The sequence below is a fragment of the Rhizophagus irregularis genome, chromosome 8 (assembly GCF_026210795.1).
Source record: "Rhizophagus irregularis chromosome 8, complete sequence".
Lineage (NCBI taxonomy): Eukaryota > Fungi > Glomeromycota > Glomeromycetes > Glomerales > Glomeraceae > Rhizophagus > Rhizophagus irregularis.
In genome coordinates, this window is record NC_089436.1 from 4,361,372 (window position 1) to 4,383,244 (window position 21,873).

The 21,873-nt window shown below is 27.1% G+C and overlaps 3 protein-coding genes across 3 annotated transcripts; 1 reads left to right on the plus strand and 2 right to left on the minus strand.

The window, feature by feature from the left end:
• Positions 1–2,634: 2,634 nt before the first annotated feature.
• On the minus strand, positions 2,635–3,084 carry OCT59_028834 (uncharacterized protein; the record flags this gene model as incomplete). The annotated part of the gene is made up of 1 exon (XM_025324215.2): positions 2,635–3,084. One exon carries the CDS (start codon positions 3,082–3,084, stop codon positions 2,635–2,637), a length of 450 nt encoding a protein of 149 aa, XP_025187358.2.
• A 2,513-nt stretch (positions 3,085–5,597) lies between these two features.
• Positions 5,598–6,665, plus strand: OCT59_028835 (uncharacterized protein; the record flags this gene model as incomplete). Its single annotated transcript, XM_066147597.1, has 1 exon — positions 5,598–6,665. One exon carries the CDS (start codon positions 5,598–5,600, stop codon positions 6,663–6,665), a length of 1,068 nt encoding a protein of 355 aa, XP_065994291.1.
• A 9,978-nt stretch (positions 6,666–16,643) lies between these two features.
• OCT59_028836 (uncharacterized protein) lies at positions 16,644–18,670 on the minus strand (the record flags this gene model as incomplete). Its single annotated transcript, XM_066147598.1, has 7 exons — positions 16,644–16,829; positions 16,893–16,928; positions 17,007–17,027; positions 17,100–17,931; positions 18,174–18,184; positions 18,372–18,504; positions 18,596–18,670. 7 exons carry the CDS (start codon positions 18,668–18,670, stop codon positions 16,786–16,788), a joined length of 1,152 nt encoding a protein of 383 aa, XP_065994292.1. The 3' UTR covers positions 16,644–16,785.
• Positions 18,671–21,873: the final 3,203 nt, after the last annotated feature.

Sequence of the window (21,873 nt, forward strand, 5' to 3'; positions counted from 1 at the left end):
TTGAATAATTTTATTTTGGTTAGAAACGAAAAATTTTTTTTTAAAAAAAATGTTTTTTACAAAATTCAAAAAAAAAATTCTTCTCTTAAGGCCAATTACAAGATTATTAAATCGAAACATAAAAAAAATGATGAAATAAATGAATATTTTTTTTTATTTTTTTTCATCTAAAATAATTTAAAGTGAAAATTAAATTATATCTTACCAATACTTTGTTTCTGTTAAAATTTATGGTATATATCATACTCTTTAGGGGCCGGTCACCGGCCCTAGGATATGACTCTAGTTATTAACCTAATAATAAATTACTATAATAAATAAAAAAAAGTCTATGAAAGTTATCGAAAAAAATATATATTACCATAAAATAATATCATACAAAAGTATCTCAAATAAAATAATTTATTTTTATTTTTATTAATTAGAAAAAAATCTTTATCTATTCTTTTACCATTATCGGTTAAACAAATGAAACAAAATTTCCCATTTAAAGTTATAAAAATTCGGAGAAATGTTATAGGATTAAATAGGATTAATAAATAAATAAAAAATATATCTATAAAAATAAATATTTGATCATAAAAAACAAGTAATTTTCTTTTTTTTCTTTATTATTTTACGAGCGTGTTTACTAATATCTCATTATTCTTTTTTTAGATGGCTTAGCATCGGAGGCGATCATGATTCTAGAAATATGCGAAGTTTATATTTTTTCAAGACCATTTAATGTTTATTATCGATATAACATTTTACATCAATTTTCATTTACGATTTATTTACATAGGATTAGATTTAGAATAGAACACTCTACTATTAGTTTTATCTTACAACTTATTTACAGCTTCAAAAATAAATTTATTATATAACTTTACTATCACTTTAATATTTATTCAATATAAATTGAATGTAACTTTAATATCACTTTAATATCTATTTATTACAACTTAAATATGCGTTAATTATAACTTTAATTTGTATTTTGTGATTCAATACTATTTTTGTACGATCCGATTAGATCAGGTGACGATCTCCTTAACTTTATACATACGATTCACTCAAACTTATCGTGATGATATAATACCATATCGTGACCAGATCTTGATTATAATTCCTACGATAAAATTTTGACATGGTCACGATATGGTTTCAATTCTAAAAGTTTCTGCAATATAGTTTTTATAATAGTCTTACGCGTTTGTATCCTATAAACATATCAAGTTATACCCTGATTTATCAAATCAATATTTTTGCACGAGAGAAGAATCCCCTTAAGGTTCTGCTATATTTTTATGGTTTAAAGAAATATAATTCAAACATTTAATTTTACAAAAAAATTATAATCCTAAATCTAATAAATTCTGATGATTGGCTTATCAAAGTTATATTTTTATTGAAATTTTAATTTTTAATAAATTAAAATCAATTATTTTTAATTTTATAACGCCTTTATGTTACATATATTTAACTAAAAATAGAATGAATATCAAAATATTTTTATTTATTAATGATATTGGTAATAAATTATAAAATGGTATAAAAGCATAATATTTAATTTCAGTTAATTTCAGTTTCAAAGATTGGGACCAGCAGGTCCTGAATCTTGATAAAAGTATCAAGTTAGTCAAATAATGATTCATTTTTTTATTTTTTTTTATTAGAGAAAACTGATTCTATTAATAAAATGGTGATTATAAATTTTTTATTTTTTATAACAGTGCTGTATGATTAACCAAAATTTTACGTTTCATTTTAACTAGGGACGCACGCAACAATCGACCGATCACAATCACGTGACTGGTTGGTTAACGACATCTTAATTTTTTTTTCTTTTAAAGATAAATACAGAAAAGAAGAAATACGTAGATTAAACACATGGCGTTTTTGAACCAACTCGGTCAATAATGACGTTCCATAATAATTGAAACACATAATCAAAAAAAATAAATACTACTAGTATATAGAAAACTCTCCAGCGCTAAGTAAAGATTTCTATACATTCAACTACGGACGAAAATTTATTTTCGGGATAAATCAAATCTTTCCTTTTGGTTTATCAGATTTTTGTAATTATTGTAGTACTATATTTACTTATAAAATTTTAATAGTACGTTAGACTTCCTACGCTTTCCATTTCCCAGTAATAACAATTTTACATGGTGAATTTCGATATAACTGAATATAAAGCGTAAGTAAAAACTTGATATATCAGATTATAATATTCTATAATAAATTTATTATCAATATATACATTGTTAGATTATTATTATTATAGTTAGCAAGTTATACATTATTTATTTAATTCTATTTTATTTATGTAATATTAACATATAATTTATATAATTTAAACTAACTAAAATATTCTATTATCAATATAATTATTAGATTATTATAATATTCTATATAATTGTTCAGTATATCGAATTTTACTACTGCGGCACTGTGTTATGTGTACTTTACATCCATAAATCGTAAAAAGAAGGGAAAGGCTATTTATTTTCTTTATTAGAATAGAAAATTTGCCAAATAATTTTTTAATTTATTTATGTTCTTTGATTTGAATTACATTAAATTTCCAAAACTCACCGCGTAATCTGCGTAATCACAAATTAAAACGCGTGAAATTAAACAAAACATTTAATTTTGCTGATTTTGTAATATAAAAATTAAATGCTGAATCTTTTCTTGTAATATTTTAACATCATTATAAATAATCTCTTTTCGCATTATCGAAGAAGTCATAAGTGAAGGTTGAAATTTCTTATTATTTTCATCTTTATCAACAAACCAATATAAGGATAGTGGGATTCCAACATTTGGTGAAACATAAGAATAATTCTGAAAATGATTCCAATTTTTCCTTTTATTATTACTGTCATAGTAATAATCCTCAACATCACCGTCATCATCATAATGCCATAAATCATTCTCAATTTCGGCCAAATAATTTCTATGACTTTTCCTAGCTTTTTCAGATTTTTTTAACCAATTTTTAATATAATCCGTTTTACTCGTAAAATAAATATATCGAGGATTTAACTCTTGACTTCCGGATGGTTTATCAATTGTTTCATATTCTGCGATCATTTCTGCTCTATATTTTAACGCAGCATGTCTACTAACTTCATTTGCATCATCAAATGCAGAACTAATATTAAAATCAGTTAGTTTAAATAATTTGATGTAATTAATTATACCAAGAAGTATAGTATAGTAATTCAAAACTTAAGTCATAATTGCAATCAACATATTATGTAAAATTGTAACAACAACAACACTACCAATAAGGGAAAAAATTTCTTTTTGCCAGACATCTAATTGATCCCAACGACCGTTCGTCCAAAAGAAAACTGATTGAGCAGTTTTAATTAAATCTGAGTAATTTTGTGGTCTTTTTTCTGTCGTGTAATCAAGCAAAATAAACCTGACTAGAGCACTTTATTAAAAGATTTGAAATTACTATTTTACTTGATAAATCCGATCAACCATTATGTGAAATAACTAAATAATATTATTTTGATAGTTGCTCAAAAAAATGATGTTACTAAAGTAATGAACTAACAAATTACAAAAGTTATTAAATTTTTAATAATGTTAAACGTCTTTATTTAAAATGATTTACGTTCTGATATAACAATATATATTTCTAACCTCGTGTAACTCGGAAAAATTTGAAGGGGCCGCTGTATGAGTTTTCTAATACTACCTTTAATGTAAGGCTTCTGCTGTAAAATTCGAGTAAATTTTTGAATCCGTTTTCTTTTTCGTTTATTTATTTATTTATTTTTTTTAAAGAAAAAAAAAAAATGTTGATCTGCCGTAAAGTAAATTGGAGTTTAATAAAGTCATTTATTGTAAGCTTAATACTAGCTTAATTGGATATGTATATTTTCCATTGTAAATTGTAAAATGGAATATAGACGGTCATGGGACATTATGAAAATCTACAGATATAAATAGTATCTCGGATATATATACAGTACAGTCTGATCTCGATGTAACGAACCCACGATGTAAAGAACTCTCGACTTACCGAACTTTTTTTTAAAAACCAGTTTCATAGTATTTAAAAACATCTTGATATACCGAACATCATATAAACTTTGTATAACATAATTATACCGAACTTTTATTGATTTACCGCGTATTATAAAACGTAAAAAAATTTTTGATATACCGAACTCAGTTGCCAATTTGCATGAAATTAACTAATTTCGGCCAGAATTAGAAGTTAGAACCACTTAATTTTTGCCTAAATTAAGACATCTTAATTCTGGCCGAAATTGGGATATTAATCACGTGATTTTTTATATACCGAACTTTCACTGAAAAAACTTAGGGGTTCGATATATAATAAAAATTGGCTTTACTGAAGTAACCGAACTTTACTATATACTGAACTTTTACTCCCAAACTGTGGGTTTGATATATCAGATTTGACTGTATATATAAATACCAATTATTGTAATAATTTTGATAAGTTGAATAAGTAATAGTTATTTTATGATTTTCACGGTTGCGCCGTGAAAATCATGATATTCCAGTGACTCCGTGAAATACCCATCTTTTTAAATAAACACCACCCGTGAGAATATCAAGAAAAAAAATCACAAATTTTAACTAGGAACCGTGGGATAAATTCAAATACATTGTTAACTTCATAAAATTTATATGAACAAAATTAAATATTCTTTCATCAGGTGAATTATCTGAAGATCATACTGTACGGGACGTCGGGACGATTAGTAAACCAGTGTAATGCCGGAATTATCTAGTGAATCTAATAATTGTGGGGTAGTATTATATTTAGTCTATATAAATTTTATTTTATATTTAGTAGTGAACTCCAGGTCATGTGTTTGTAACTTCAGGTCACGAGTATAAACTGATAAATATAACTCCCAGATCACGAGTATAAACTGAGTCATATGTAATGTTTCGTATTACATAATTCCGTCATATTTTAATTTTTATTAATTTTTTTTTGATCGATTCATATAAGGAAGGTCAGGTAAACAAAGATGATAATGAAAAGGAGGTTACTCCGACCATTACAGGGAGAAGTAAAATTTCCATTTTACTCATTATATTATTTTTCGTTTTTGTTTTGCCTTTTTCTTATGATGAAAAAGTGCCACATTAATTAATTTTAATGGTTGAATATTAGATTATCGCAGTTTAATTCTAGGATTTAATTAGTAGAATAATGTATGAGTAATTTTGTATAAGATAGATATTTTATGACCGAATATAAGGATCATTTTTGTTAACGTTCAATATGGTAACGACCCATTGAGCGTTACAGCCGTTACACCAGCGTTACAAATAATTTGACCAGGCGATTCAGAGCCGATTTTGGACTTTGTACAACAATATGTAGCATTACACAAACAATTTAAAATAAAGTGCAAACCTTTTTTTTTCTAAATATATCATCAACTTTTCTGACTATAACAAACGACTATTAACCAATATATTATAATATGGATTCACAAAATAGCAATTTTTCGTTAAACACGAATATTATAAATTATGATTCCAATATTTTTTTTGATCACCTTAAAACATTATTAAAAGAATTATATATTTTTCTATCAAATATGGAAAATATAGAATATGAGGTAGATGAAATAAAAGAATTTATAAATAATTTTTTATTTGAATATGATTTGGACCCAAAAAATGTGTTCAAAATTATAACAAGTAATTCTAAAAATATTTTTTGTTATTCAAGTTTAATTGGATTTTTTTATCAATATGGAATTGGATGTGAAATTGATAAAATTAAAGCATCTGAAATATATTTTAATGTTGTAAAAAATAATCAAAAAGAAACATTAAATCAAATCATTTTTAATGAAAAAAATGAAACCATTATTTTCTGTAATGATGATATTAAAGAGTTAAATGAAATAATTATAAAGTATTTATATTCTTTATTTCTTTATGAAGATATTATTATGGATAAACAAAATAATTATAAATTTTACATTAAAAGTGCTGAAAATGGCGATTCAGCGTCACAATATTACATAGGAAATTGGTATTACATCAAAAAAGATTATAATAAAGCAATTGAATGGTATTTAAAATCATCAGAAGGAGGAAATATTAAAGCGATGTATATACTAGGCTGTTGTTATGAGTATGAATATGGAGTTATGAAAGATGAGAAGAAAGCATTTGAATTATATTTAAAATCTGCTGAAGGAGGGTATAAACATGCACTAAGTGAATTGGGAGGTTGTTATTATCATGGAAATTGTGGTACTTTTGAAGACAAAAATAAAGCTTTTGAATTTTATTTAAAAGCAGCAGAAAAGGGACATGCTTCTAGTCAATATTTGGTAGCAAGTTATTATTTGGATGGAAAATATATTCCAAAAAGTGAAGAAAAATGGTTTTATTGGAATAGAAAAGCTGCAATTAATGGTATTACTGATGCTCAACTTGAATTAGCGGAATATTATATTAACCATTCTCTTGATAAGAATGAAAGCAAAGCATTCAAGTGGTATAAGAAATTAGCTAATGAAAATATATTAAAGGCAATTCAAATGGTCGTAAAATGTTATAGGTGTGGTATTGGAACCAATAAAAATTCTTTGGAAGCTTTTAATTGGTACCGTAAATACTATAAATGTATAAATCATAAAAGTTCTATGTAGAAGTACAAATCACTTTGGACCATTTTTTTTTTTTGATTTTTGAATGATTTGGGTAATGAAGCTTCTTTATATAAAAATGAAAATTATTTTTATAAGAATTGTTCTTTTGTATTTAGTTGTCAAGATTTATCGTAAAAATATGCATTTGTTTTAATTTTGTTATTTTATTTTTCATATATTAATTTAATAATTATAAGATATTTATCATTATGACCAATTGACCAGTTTGTTATAAACATAAAAAGTATAACGTGGCTTGACAACTAACAAAACATTTTATCTATAAGATATTCTAAAATATAATTTTACATATTGATAAATTAGCTATAGTTATACCAAAAATTATCATTAAGACATAAAATATACTAACGTTTAATATAATTTTTTATTTAACAACTAGGTGTAACCCGTCGCGCTGCGCCGGGGATAAAATTTCTTAGTATTTTGATAATAAATATTTACAATATGGTAAGGTTAGACTAATAAATTTATATAATTTATATACTAATTTACATATTTAATTCTATTTCATCATTTTTAGGTCCTTTAGTTCTTCCAGTAAGGTTCAGTTGTTTTTCACTTTCTATTTCGTTTCTTACTCATTTTTTTATTTTTTATTTTGTTTTTGTTTCATATTTCGTTTTTCACTAATTTATTTTATTTTTTTCCAGATATTTTAGTTCTTTCAGTTCTACAATTAATAAAGGTATTTTTTTTATTTTTTTTATTTTTTTTTATTTCGTTTTTATCTTATATTTCATTTCATACTAACTTCATTTTTTGTTTACTTTATGGTTTATTTTTTACTTTGTTTCCTCATGATCACTTTTTTATTTTTGTCTCTCATCATTTTTCACTTTATACTACTTCTCATTATTTGTCTCCCATTATTTTCTATTCCATCTTCATTTTCCATTATTTCATTTTCTCTCCTATTTACTTCCCATCATTTCTTTTGTCTCTCAATCACTTCTTTTCATTTCCATTACTTCTTTTCGTCTCTCATCACTCCTTTTTATCTTTCATCATTCCTCTTTGTCTTCCATCACTTCTTTTCGTCTCCCATCACTTTTTTTGTCTTCCATCACTTTTTTTCGTCTCTCATTACTCCTTTGCGTCTCCCATCACTTCTTTTCGTCTCCCATCACTTCTTTTGTCTTCCATCACTTTTTTTCGTCTCCCATTACTCCTTTTCGTCTCCCATCACTTCTTTTCGTCTCCAATTACTTCTTTTGTCTTCCATCACTTTTTTTCGTCTCCCATCAATCCTTTTCGTCTCCCATCACTCCTCTTCGTCCCTCATCACTCCATTTTGTCTCTAATCACTCCTCTTCATCTTCCCATCACTCCTCTTTGTCTCCCATCACTCTTTTTCATCATCCATCACTCCTCTTCGTTTTCCATCACTTCTTTTCGTCACCCATCACTTCTTTTCGTCACCCATCACTCCTATTCGTCACCCATCACTCCTTTTCACTTATCTTCGTCTACAATCACTCTTTTTAGTCTCCCATAACCCCTCTTCATCTTCCCATCACTCCTTTTCGTCTCCCATTACTCCTCTTCATCTTCCCATCACTCCATTTTGTCTCTAATCACTCCTCTTCATCTTCCCATCACTCCTCTTCGTCTTCCATCACTTCTTTTCGTCACCCATCACTCCTATTCGTCACCCATCACTCCTTTTCACTTATCTTCGTCTACAATCACTCCTTTTAGTCTCCCATAACCCCTCTTCATCTTCCCATCACTCCTTTTCGTCTTCCATCACTCCTCTTCATCTTCCCATCACTCCTCTTTGTCTCCCATCACTCTTTTTCATCATCCATCATGTCCTATTTTTCCTTTTTGTTTCCTATCACTTCTCATTACTCTTTTTTACTCCCTTTCTTCTTCTATCACTTTCCATTACTCCATTGTTATTTCATTTTTTTTATTAGCATCTTTCTCCTTGATCATTGTCATTTACTTATCTTTTTTATTTATTGTTATTGTTTTTTTTATTGTATCACTTCATTAAAAATAAATACAGTGATTTTTTTCTTTAAAATCGAAAATGTGGGACTTAAATTTTAAAAAATTTCATTTAATAATATTATTTTGAATAAATATGTTTGCAAAAAAAATTTTTTAAAAAATATCTTCGCAATAAAATTTTGTTTAACCGATCAAAAATTAGCTAAGTTAAAAAAATCTATACGTTTGCCGATCAAATAAATGGCCTTAACTTTTAAGTTTAAATCAGGCACTGAATCATGCTACACAATTCAAGATTATTTATACAGACTTAATCTAAACGTTAGAAGATCGACATGTATTTTTTTATTATATTATATAGATTTCACAAATATTATTATTTGGCAAGAAGTTTAAAAATGGCGATTTATGTGGAATATTGAAATTCGGGATATTGAAATATTAGGATTCGGGATATTGTATGTTTCAGGATGGGCCCAGTTCAGGATATTGTAATTATTGTATGTTTCAGAAAAGTGTCTAGCTCGGGAAATATGTATTCAGGAAAATGGCATTCTGGAAATGGCTTGACAATGATGATTCAACGATTATTGGATCATTTATATCAATTGGGAGCTACTAAATACAGTATAGTTTGCCTTATTAAAATTACGTAAAGGTTTGTCCCAAATAAACGGTCCTGCACACTTTCACGTGAAATAAACCTTGAAAGTTAGTTTCAGGACTCAGGCCTGTTAATTCTTTCGTCATTTCTGGGAAAATAACTAAAAAATTTGTTATGTGTATTATAAATTTCAGGTAATAGTAATTATTTTATGAATTTTGTGTTATAATAGAAATCTAATTATGATATGATTTAAAATAACGTTCATATAAGAAGACCCACTTTTGTATAAATATTTACGTTGCACACGTGCACATGATTTTGACTTTTATTACATCAAATAATTATTAAATAATTGTTGCAAAATAAAAAAAAATTAAACTAATTAATACTTATATTTTAACAAGAAAATATTTTCTAGTTATCAAGGTGACCATGAAAGTACCAACAGATATCCTGATTATTATCGAATGAACCGCGCCATTTATCTTCTTCAGTGGAAGACAAAACGCCAAAAACAAGGTAATTTATTGTTATATTATATTTAAGTGGAAGCCGTGATGATAAATTGACCAATCCCCAGTGATTGCACCAAAACCAGCATCCCAATCATATTTGCCACTTCCTAAAAAATCGGTAGCAGCAACCAATGCAACTGTACCTTTGTCCAATTTGTTATGAATCCATACAGTTCTACCTATATACAGTGTGTTGCAAAAAAAACCGGAATAAAGTAAACGGCCATAACTTCACATTGAGAATATAAAAACATAGTAAATTTTTTTTTATTTAAGAGCTAGAAACCAGCTCTTTCTATTAATATAATTTAATAGGAGATTCGTTCTCCATTATTTTCGATAATTAGCTCGCAACGTCGTTTCATTGAACCGGCGAGATTCTTTATCACGGTATCCGGAATTGCCGACCATTCCTCTGCCATAAAACTCTCCAATTCATTGAGATTTTTTGGCATTCGGCGCTCCACATTCCCCTTAACAATAGCCCATAAATTTTCTATCGGATTTAAGTCAGGACTATTTGAGGGCCAATCCATGACTTCCGGGACATTGTTTTGGAGGAATTCTTTAGCAAGACGGCTAGTATGCTTCGGGTCATTGTCTTGCTGGAGCCGCCAATCATCACCGAGCATTGCATCAATCTCCGGAATATGATTTTCAAGGATCTCAACATAAAATTCAGCATTCATTATTCGACGGAAGCAAAACAAACTTGTTTTGCCCGTTACGCAAAATCCGCCCCATGCAAAAATCTTTGTTCTGTCTTTTGGCATGGGGCGTATTGGCCGAATTTTCTTATGCCAACGCTTCACAGTGTTCCGGAAGAGTTGGAAGGCTGTTTCATCCGAAAAAAGTGTTGTGTTCCAATTATCATTAATGTGCTGCTGCGCCCATTCGATACGTTTTTGCTTATGCGCAGCAGTAAGCATTGGGGTCGCCCTTGGAAGTGATTTTTTATAGCCATGGACAGTTAAGTGCCTTGAAACTGTCGAGTGGGATACTTCAAGGCCCATTTGGCCCAATTTTTTGGCCAAAGTCCTCGTTGGAACTGATGTATCTCTTCGGATACTTTGTCCAAGGGACCTGGAAAATTTGCCGGTAATTTTCCTTGGGCGACCACTTCCCTTTTTTCGGTTTACTATGTTATCCTCTTTTAACTTTTTAATATTATCATATATAGTGGAGAGTGGGATGCGTGTAATCTTGTGTATTTCAGTCCCTTTACGCATACCCTCACTCCACAATTGTAAAATTGTTTGTCGCTGCCTTTCTTTCTTTGAAACTGTCATTTTGCGGCGCAGTAGCTCGGAAAAACATAAATATATTATTTACGAATTAGGTCGGGATTTATGGTCATGATCGTCATGTCGATTTTCCATTTTAGATTTTCCAAATCGGATACAAATTGGGTACGTAAGTCCGATTTATGTCATGTGAATAAAATTCCGGTTTTTTTTGCAACACACTGTATATTACAATAATTACATACAATTAATACATAGTAATAATATTGAGAAAATTACTGTTACAATTATTCAAAAACTTATCTTCAGTGAATGATATAAAAGCTATTAGGCTAAAGGTGATTGAAATGATTAAGAAGAAAAGAGGATTAGACTTCATGATAATAATAAAATGATAAAGTTTATTGATGGGTCTGATAAGTTTTTTACTTCCCCTTATTAAATGAATTGTTTTTGGATTTTGCTCAAGATATATTCTTGGGGTATTTATAAAAAATTTACGACTTATTCTCAAACAGTATTTTAATGAAAGTTTAATTAATTAAACAAATTTAAACTTTATTAGGCTTCTTTTTTCTTGCTCCTGTGAAATTTAATTAAGGGAAATATTATTACTTCATGCAAAAAACTCGATTAATGAAATCAACATTAATCAAAGGATTAATTGCTAGTCCAGATATTTATTATTCTAAAATGTTTGTATTACAGAATTTTACAGTAAAGGCGCTTTATTTCGGTTCCTACAATTAAAACATTTATTATACTGTATTTGATCATTAATTGACAAGCTTCTGCTGATTTATTTATTTCAAGGAAGGGATTCGGTAATATATACTTATTTTGTAATTCATTTTAACATTCCGTGAAATTTATAAATTAAATGTAAAAGACTCAAGGTCTATGAACAGATGAATTAGTATTGCTCGTTAACTGTGTTACATTTTCATAACAATTTCATGTGAAAAGGGAGGCAATATTTTCAGATATGCAATCGTCACATGAGCGTATTCTAATCATGTTATGGCGTTAATATTATTTCCTTATTTTTTTTTAAAAAAAAAATTAAAAAGCTTGGAATTATTTTATTTTTACATAAAATGAAAATTTCCTCATTAAACTTACATAATCTTTTTAATAAAAATTTTATCATGATGCGACTATATTCTATACTGGTATTAAAATTAGAATTTAAAATTACGGGTAGCAATTTCAATATATATATATAATATATATATATATATATTAACTGATGCTTTCTATTGCCAGAATTTAATTAATCTATTACTAAAATATATGACGAACATGTAACCTTTTTTTTTTCATTGTCAGTACATCCATTTTCCGACAAATTCCCTGATGGACATTTTCCTAAAAATCGATTTTTTTGACATGATATTATCCCGATGATATATATCCCGAAAAGATTATCCTGATATGACATTTCCCAAATCAAATTACGAAAAATGATTTACAAAAATATTTGATTTTACTGCGAAAAAATACAATAACAAAATTTATTTTTTAATTTATTCAACTTACTTTTTTCATATGTTTCACAATTTTTTTTTTTCATTAATGAAAAATGAATTTATTCTTTACAATCATTACATTTTATCGCGTAATTGTAATTTATCTAATATATATTGTTATTTTTTTAGATTACCCTGTATAAATTGCGCGACATGTGATTCGTCTGCGGTTTCGAGGTCACGTTTCGATGTGAAAATTTTTTTGGCTAATCTGGGATAGGAATTTTTTTTGTAATGCTGATGGAAAAGAAGCTTTTATTATTAATCACTGATATTTATTTTTTCAGTTATTTCCGTGATGCGATCGGCTATAGTAAATTTTTTTTTCCCTTCAGTTTTTCCTTTGATGGCTGAACCAAATTTATTTTATTTTCTTCTTATTAATCCGAAAATCTGTTGTTTTTCTTTAACGATTAAACCGAGATAACGGTTAAACCAAAATTAAACTGTTTTTTTGAAAACCAGATTCGTTACATTCTCTCCAATTTTTAAAATCGGATTTCTTTCTTCAGGTTTGTTTTAAACTCAGATTTTTTTTTCAAAAATCTTTTTTTCCCTTCCTTCCGGTTCTTTTAAGATTGGGTTTTTTTAACAATATTTTATTTTTTCTTTTACGGATATTAAGCCGGATTTTATTTTATTTTTTATTTTTCACCTTTTAGGTTTGGATCAGAGATCGGATCAAAATGAATACTGTATATATGTTTATTTGGAATAAATATAATTTTTGAGTTTTTATTCAGTTAGAATAAATAAAATAATTTTTTATAATGCATCAATTTTCCATAAATATAATAATGTATATCTTTTTGCTCGCAATAAAAACCTAAAGTTAATATTATGTAATATACCCAAATAGCAAATCAGAAATTTATTATTTCACTCATTAATCCTGTTGCAACGCAACAGGTTACAGCTAGTTTATATAACCAAAAAAATTCCGGTGATATTTAGATTAATCTCCGTATAATTGTTAACATGAAAATCTATGCCTGATCTATTACATGTTTATTATAGTATCAATCCGTGAGAACTTTTGTGGCCATGTGGCTAATTCAGTGATCAGATTTTTTTTGTGAGATGCGATCAGCCGCAGTAGCTCGTGCCGAAGCTATCTAATCTTTTTTAACGGTCTTTTTTAAACCGAAAAATTTTATTTTAATTATTTTTTATCATTATTATTTTTTTCTTCTTTTCAAACCCAATAATAATTTTTTTTTTAAATTAGTTTTTATTAGTTTTTTTCTGTATTTCTATATATAAATTATATTTTGTGTATTGGATAGTATGAATCTTATGCTATAGTTTAAACTATATAGTATAAAAGGTTTACCCTACTACCGCTTTGATAATATGTACAAGTCATACTACAATAAAACGTTAATATAAGAAAGATTTTTAATGTACGTGTTACCACCGGTTTTTTAACGTTTGATTAGGTAATAAGTGGTAAAAGACGAGTCATAATGCAAACAATTTTCATGAATCAATTTTTTATACATCACTCAATTTATTATGTTACTACTATGTTACTCCCACGTGATTGTGCTTATTGTGGATTACATAGTAATACATTACGTCAAAAAGGAATCCTTTGACAATATTGGTGAATTTAACAATACTGTATAATAAAATCATAAAAATCAAAAAATAAAATTTGAACTTTTATTTTTTCCATTTTATTATCTAAAACTATTAAAAAACTTGAAAGGCTTTATAAATTTATGGTATAGTATAAAATTCTAATTAAAAAATATTAGAAGTGCCAAGAAGAATAAGAGTGAAATAATTACTTTACTAGCAAGGTTTTTATGGTCAAGTCTAAAAAATGAGAACAGATGTTAAAAATGTGGTAGTTAACATAAAATTATCATTTCTCTTGACGGAATATTTGACGTTGAATTTACACTTGAATGTACAGGTTTTCCTAGGAATTGATGTTGGTGTTTTCGTAACTATCGGTTGATTTTAATTTTTTAATCGCTATCATCAAACTCTATTAAGCATAATGACTTCTTTCAATATTTTAGTATGGCTAAGATATATAATAAATATTCTTCTAATATTATTTATTAACTACAGTAGAATGATAGTGATAGTTTATAAATTATTTGGCCAAAATAAAATTTTATATAATTTCAAAATGATACAAGTTACTGTACGTATGTACAGTTACCGAAGAAATTGGTGAATTAAAAATATTAACAATTCATTGATAAAAAGAAAACTCTTTAACCAAATTACCAAAGTAAACAATATTACCAAAAATATCTAAATAAATTATATATACAAATGAAACATCCACAATCCGTTTAAAAATAAATAAAAATCGTTTTTTGATGTTGAGAAGATTTTTTCTTCTTATTGTTGATACAGGAGCGCTACTATACAGTAAGTCTTTTTCCTATATATATGGGTTTTCATTCACTGATTATGCTCGAAATATCGGTCCTTGCTATTATAATTATAGAATAAACGTGTAAGATAGTAAACTATCTTTTTGTATTTTTACTTAGTTTTATATATATATTTTCGTTTTTACTTTTTTTTTTGGCTGTAAATATTCTTTTTTTTTACTCAAACATTGTCTTTTTATATCAAAGACCTGTAAGGAGAATAATTTACTGTTTTACTAATAGGGTTTTATATCTCGCATGTGAATTTCATATTAGCGGCTAATTTGGAGTGTTATAGGTTTTTATTTTTCTTGATCGAGTATAGAAAAGAAATATATTTACTTGACACCTAAGCAGTATTTCCTTATTTTCTAACTTGTTATAGATCATCGTTATACAAGATTATTCATCTAAATTAGTGTAAATTGTAATCGAACTTTGCGTCTCTTAAATGTCTATTTTTGAAAATTACGTAAAAAAGAATGTGAGAATCACAGTATACAGTATGTTTATACTGTAGTTAAAAGATTAATACAAGCATATTATTTCTATATAATTCTATCATTTAATGTTGATACTCACGTGAATGTTTAGTCATTCAAATACATAAAAAATTTTAATTAAAATTTGTAGCAAAAATCATAATCATGAATAAGTATAAACATTATTATATAGACCAGTAAAACATCAAATCGTCTTCCATAAAATATATAGTATTTAAGACTTGCAAGTGCAATACCTCGTATATCTAAATACCAATAATAACTTTCCAAATATGAACCGATAATTAAACTATTTTTTGATATCATTATATAATTATGAAATGATATCTTTACCATGATAGATTATAATGTATTGTTTATTCTTATAATTATTCTATTTTTTAATAAATAGTTAAATTTTTTTTTAGGTGATGACGTCGGTCGAGGTATAATCGTCTGATCACTTGACCAACCCGACCGTTTGACCAATTAATATCTTATGTCAACTTATTAATAATTTCACTTTATAAATTAAAAAAGAAATTTGAAATTTCATAAACTGTAATAAATTGTCATTTTCAGTAGAAATGTTGGTAATCCGAAATTATATTTTTTTAAATTTTTATGTAATCAGCGTATCCAGTTCGTAAATGGTCAATACCAAAATTGCCAACATTTCCGAAAAAAGGTAATAAAAATAAGATGACATGAAACAATCAATATATTGATTAGGATCGAATCGCTTATTATCACTTATTAGACTTTCATCTTATATTTCGTTTTATACTTTGTGTTTAAATTTCTATTTCAGTTATAGTTTCATTTAGTTTCCTTTTTTGTCGATTCAACTTTATCATTTGATCCTTTTATTTTTGACTTCAATTATTTGATCCTTTTCTTTCTTATTGTTTTGATTTGTTTCATTTTGGATTCTTGTTTAATTTAATAATCCTTTCATTTGCATTTTCGTTCAGTTTTTCCATTATTTTTTAGGATAATTTGCAAAAAAAATATTTCAAGCGATTTAATATAATTTTTCATTTTATAATTCGATATTTAAAATCTTTTAAAACATTTTGCATAAATAACAAAATTATTTTTCGTTTATACATAAACTAATAATAAATTTATTCAATGAGTGATAATTTAATTTGACATTACATTACGTACTGCATGTTTTAATATTCTGGGTAGTTTAAAGATAACATTGATTTACATAAATGAATAATCAATAACTAACCAATTTATAATTTATTTTTATTAAAACCAAATATTACATACAAAACCCATAAATAATAACTATATAAAAGAAATAATTTAATAATATAATTTTAATTAAACTAAATTCTTTGATTCTTATAAAAAAAAATTCATTCAGTATTATTTTCTTCTTCTTGATCACTTTCATTAAGATCTACAAAATAAGTAAATTAATAAGTATTAGCAAAATAAAGAACTAATGAATAAATATCTTTACCTAATTCGTCTAATTGACAATCAAAACATTCTGAACCTATAAATTAATTAACATAATATTAAAACAATGTAAAGATTTATTTATTAATTATATTGGTTACAAATAATTACTTACGTAATGTTGTTTTATTAGCATCTATTAAAAATTAAAGTTATTAGTAATGTAACTATTTTTTTTTGGTTACCAAAGTAAAGTTAAATTAACTACCTGAATTTACTGGTTCTGGGAGATTTTTGAAATTTAAAAGTCTACTAGTATAAATTGCTTGTGGATGTGTTTGAATGTTGTTAGCTCTTTTTTCACTTGTTCTGTTTAATTTGATCTTATCATTATATTCCTCTACTTGAGGTTTGGCATCACTATCTTTATCTACTTGAGATTCAGTATCAATATCATCAAATTCTTCATTACCACATTTATATAATGTTTGATACAATTCTTTAGCAGTTGGTCTATTTTCTGCTTTAGCATCCCAACATTTAGTAATCAAATCTGCAAGTAATTTTGGTGTATATTTAAAAATATTTGGTCGAAGTCCTTTACATATTTTAATAGATAAAGCATGATTATGAGGAATATTATTATAAGGAGTTTCTTCAGATATAAATTCATTCATCATTATTCCAAATGAATAAATATCAGATGTTTTTGTATATTGATATCCACGTAAAACTTCTGGTGCCATATAAGGTAATACTCCATAAATTCCTTCTTGTTTAACTGATTGCTTTTCATTATTTGCTGGTTGACACATTCCTAAATCACTTATAAGTGGATATGAACCTTCATGTAATATATTGCCTGAATGAAAATCTTTATGAACTTTTCCAGCATTATGAATATCTAGAAGTCCTCTTGCAATTTCTTGTAATTTACTAATTTTTGAATAATAATCTGATTCATTATTGAGATAGTAATTTCTTAAATTTCCATCTTTACAATATTCTAAAATCATCATATAATCTTTGGTATTTGGATCTTGAGTAATTCCATAACATTGAATAACATCCCAAAGATAAATCTGAAGATGAGTTTTAATCTAATGAAAATATTGAAAGTGAAATTTTTAATAATATATAAGTAATACATAAATAAAAATAAAAGAAAATAGATTACATTTCTTTATTTTAATTACCTCATTTAAAAATTCTGTACTTATACAAGATGAATTGTCCAAACTTTTTAATGCAACTTTTGTATTACCAATCCTATCCCATTTTTGATTTTCAATATCCCAAATTGAAATACATCCTTCAGGCCATTCTGCTGAATAGATTTTACCAAATCCACCTCTAGTAATATAAGTAATATCTTTAAAATTTTCAAAAGGTATCCATTCAATATATTTTTTACAATGAACAGCATTAAGTTGTGATTGTTGTATAAATTCATCAATATCTTTATTTCCACTAGTCCAATTTTTAAAGTTATCCTTAAATCTTTTAGCATTACAAGATTGACACCAATATTGTCCTGTACCAGGTTCATTACATTCTCCACATATTCCATATACTTGTTTTCTTTTTTCTAAATCTTCCATATAAACTATTTTATCATCTATCTCTTCTGCTGATTCAGTAGTTGAACCAATAGTAGAAATTGTAACATGATACTTTTAAAATAAATGATTTAAAAAAACATTATTATTCAAATTAAAAATTCAATAATGTTATATTATTAAATGATAAAATGAATTGTTTTACCTGATATTCATCATAATAAACATCTTTCCATAAATTTCTATTATTTTCTTTAGAATTCATTTTTGATAATTCCATACTAAATTAATTTGTATTGTATATATGTAGATTACAATTTACTTAGTATTAAAATTCAAAGATAGCGTCAACCATATAATAAAATGAAACTTAAAAAAAATTTTTTTTTAAAATTACGGAGTTCAGACAAATTTATTCAACAAATAAAGCCCTGTGCAACATTGTGTAACATTCAAAATTTTGAATACAAAAATTCTATGCTAAAAATAAAATACTTTGTTACGCTATTGATCGGCATAAAAGAAAAAGGAAATTTTCAATAAAACACTCGATTAAATGAAACTAAATAAAAATAGTTTCAGCCACTGTAACTAGGGAAATTCGGTTCCACATCGGTTCTAATAAATAAAAATTTAAGAGAGCATGTGATGATGATCAATCAGAAAAAATTTTGATTGGCCTAGTTGGTGTGTGATCGTCAGGATGACTCAGTCGGTTCAAAATTGGTTCGAAGTTCAGAACGGTTTTTATGGTTAAAAGTAGTTTTAAGCCCAAGAGATCCAGAATATTTTAAATTTAAGATCGGTTCCAGAATCGACTCGAGTCGACTCATTTTGAACCGATTTCATCCCTACCTGTAACTTGTTGCGTTGCAACAGGACTAATGAGTTTAATCAATATAACAATTATTATTTGAGCAAATTAGATATATTAGTGCTAATTATAAATGCATAAATACAATGAAAATGAATAATAATAAAAATTTGAGAAGTAAATAAAAAAAAATGAATAATAATAATAATAATAAATTCAACTTTAAGTAAAAACTGAAAAAATAATATATTTTTAAAAACAATTGAAACCAATTAAAATCATCCTTTTTTTTATTTTAAAAAAATAAAAAACCAATTTTTTTTCGGTTTGAAATAAATTTTAAAAATTTCGGTCCATAAATAGTTTTCTCATCACCAGCCAGGTCATGTGAATGTCACGAAAAGAAAAAAATATTTTATTTGGTCATGTGATGCCGACTTTGTCCAATCATAGTAGTAGAAAAACACGTTTTCTTTTCACCCGAAGAAAATTTATTAAAATCAGCCAATCATCTTTTAGAAATTGGACAAATTTTTTTAAAAAGAATATTTTCCCGGGCGACAGGTCAATTTTTGATATTTTTTTTCATGAGAAGCTAATGATTTTTTTGCTTGGTTTAAGAACAGGGAAAAGATATTTAAATTCCTGTATTAATTTCAGAATTTCCAGAACCAAAAAAAAATATAATAAGTAAAAAAAAAAGCCCATTATACTTTAACTGGATAAACTGGATAGCTTCGATGATGTGATCTGCTGCGACCAATTGCATCATCCCAAGAGTCCTGAGAGGGGCATTATCTCGTCCAATCAAAATTTCATTAACCGGGAACCACAAGTATCTCATAGATTTGTGCACATGATATTGATAACCATTTTACGGGTGCAGAAGCATCATTCATTTCATGTTACACAATTCCTTACCAGATGAATTTCTTAATTGAAACCATGGGTAAATTTTGCATAACTACTGGATCATTTCTAAAAAAATAATTTAAACCATTTCTCAGTTTTTTCTACTGCTTCATAAATTAATAATTAACCAAAAGTTAAAATAAAATCTTTATTGATTTCATTGATATTGTTTTCATAACTATGTAACATTTGATATTCTATTTTGCTTAATCGATAATTATTATGTCAGTAAAGCTTATAAAATATGAATTTAATAAAATCAAATAAACGTCAGGAAATTTTTAGACGCAACTCACATAAGTTTGCATAAAGTTTCATAAACTTGTGTATACTGTATTTGTAAATTTTACATAAACGAGCTTCAGATGGATAAATTTACTCTCCTCCGCTACGCCCATAACATTTCATGGTAACACTATCTTTTTTTACTCCTTCATCAACTAAAGCAGAATGCTTTGCGATTTTAACAGCAATTATAGTTAGTCCAATTAACAGTGCTGTCTCGATCTACACCAACTCATAAAATTGTATCAACACATAATCCAGTCTTCAACAAAGTTAAGGCACATTCTAACAACATTTACCTTGCGGATGCCGAAGCTAAAAAAGGCCTAGATGTTCCACCTATCATAATTGATCCTAAATTTATCCCTGACGCTACCATGTCACCAATGTGGGACTCGTTAGGGACTATCAACAAAGACATAAGAAAATTCACAAAAAAATATTACTGATGCACTTACATTTGACTCCTTTACCACCAACTCGAAACTTCAAGCAAATGTTCATTAATCACCCTATCTCGGACATCAATTGGCCACTTACACAATCATGGCTCAACCACAACGATACCAAAGACAAAGACACATGCAGTACGGATAAATCCAACAAAACAGCTTTTAAACTGAAATGCCTAAATCACATATTGCCTTGCGGTGAAATGCTAGCATCACACTACCCATCATTATATTCTCCATCTCAATTACCTATCAAATGTCCAATTTGTAAAGATTGCACAATTTGGTGCCGCAAACGCTTGTGGATTTAATCCACGATCATACCAACAATTTTAAAAACACAAAAACGTTTGTCTTGAACTTTATGCTAGCATTACAAACCAAATTATAATCGGCCGTATGGGTTTACTATACAGACGCAATGAAACAATGGGAACTACACAAGGTATTACTACGAAAAAGAAAAAAAATGCTCCGCAGCCAGAGACGGAAATGAAATAAGACTTTGACTCACACAACCCTTCTGATGCTCAACACAAACGCGATGCATCACGCTCACTCCATCGACATCAGAACTTACGATCAAAACAATTGATCGATGATCATTTACGAATTAATAATACCAATGTCAGAATAGTTTTATTCATGACTGTCATGATATGCAGTTGTTTTACAGAAATCATTCACATTTCATTGATTATTTTTCTTTATTATCTCACATTATTATAACAGATTTTCATTTAATTTTTCTTTTCTTGGTTCTGTTCCTTCATAGCTTGGTCATGCATACGTAGGGTTCTTTTGAATAATGGGCAGGATGACTCCTTTCCAGTGCCTAGGGGTTGGACGAACTCGCATTAGATTAGTTTTGTTATCATTTTTGTAATTCGGTCTGCTAACGCGTGCTTGTAGTCCCAGCTTCTATCTATATTTTAAAAATAAAAAAATAAATTTTACATAAACTTATGTAAACTTACACTCATAGCCACAGGATTATGCAAAATGAAAAAATTCGGCTTT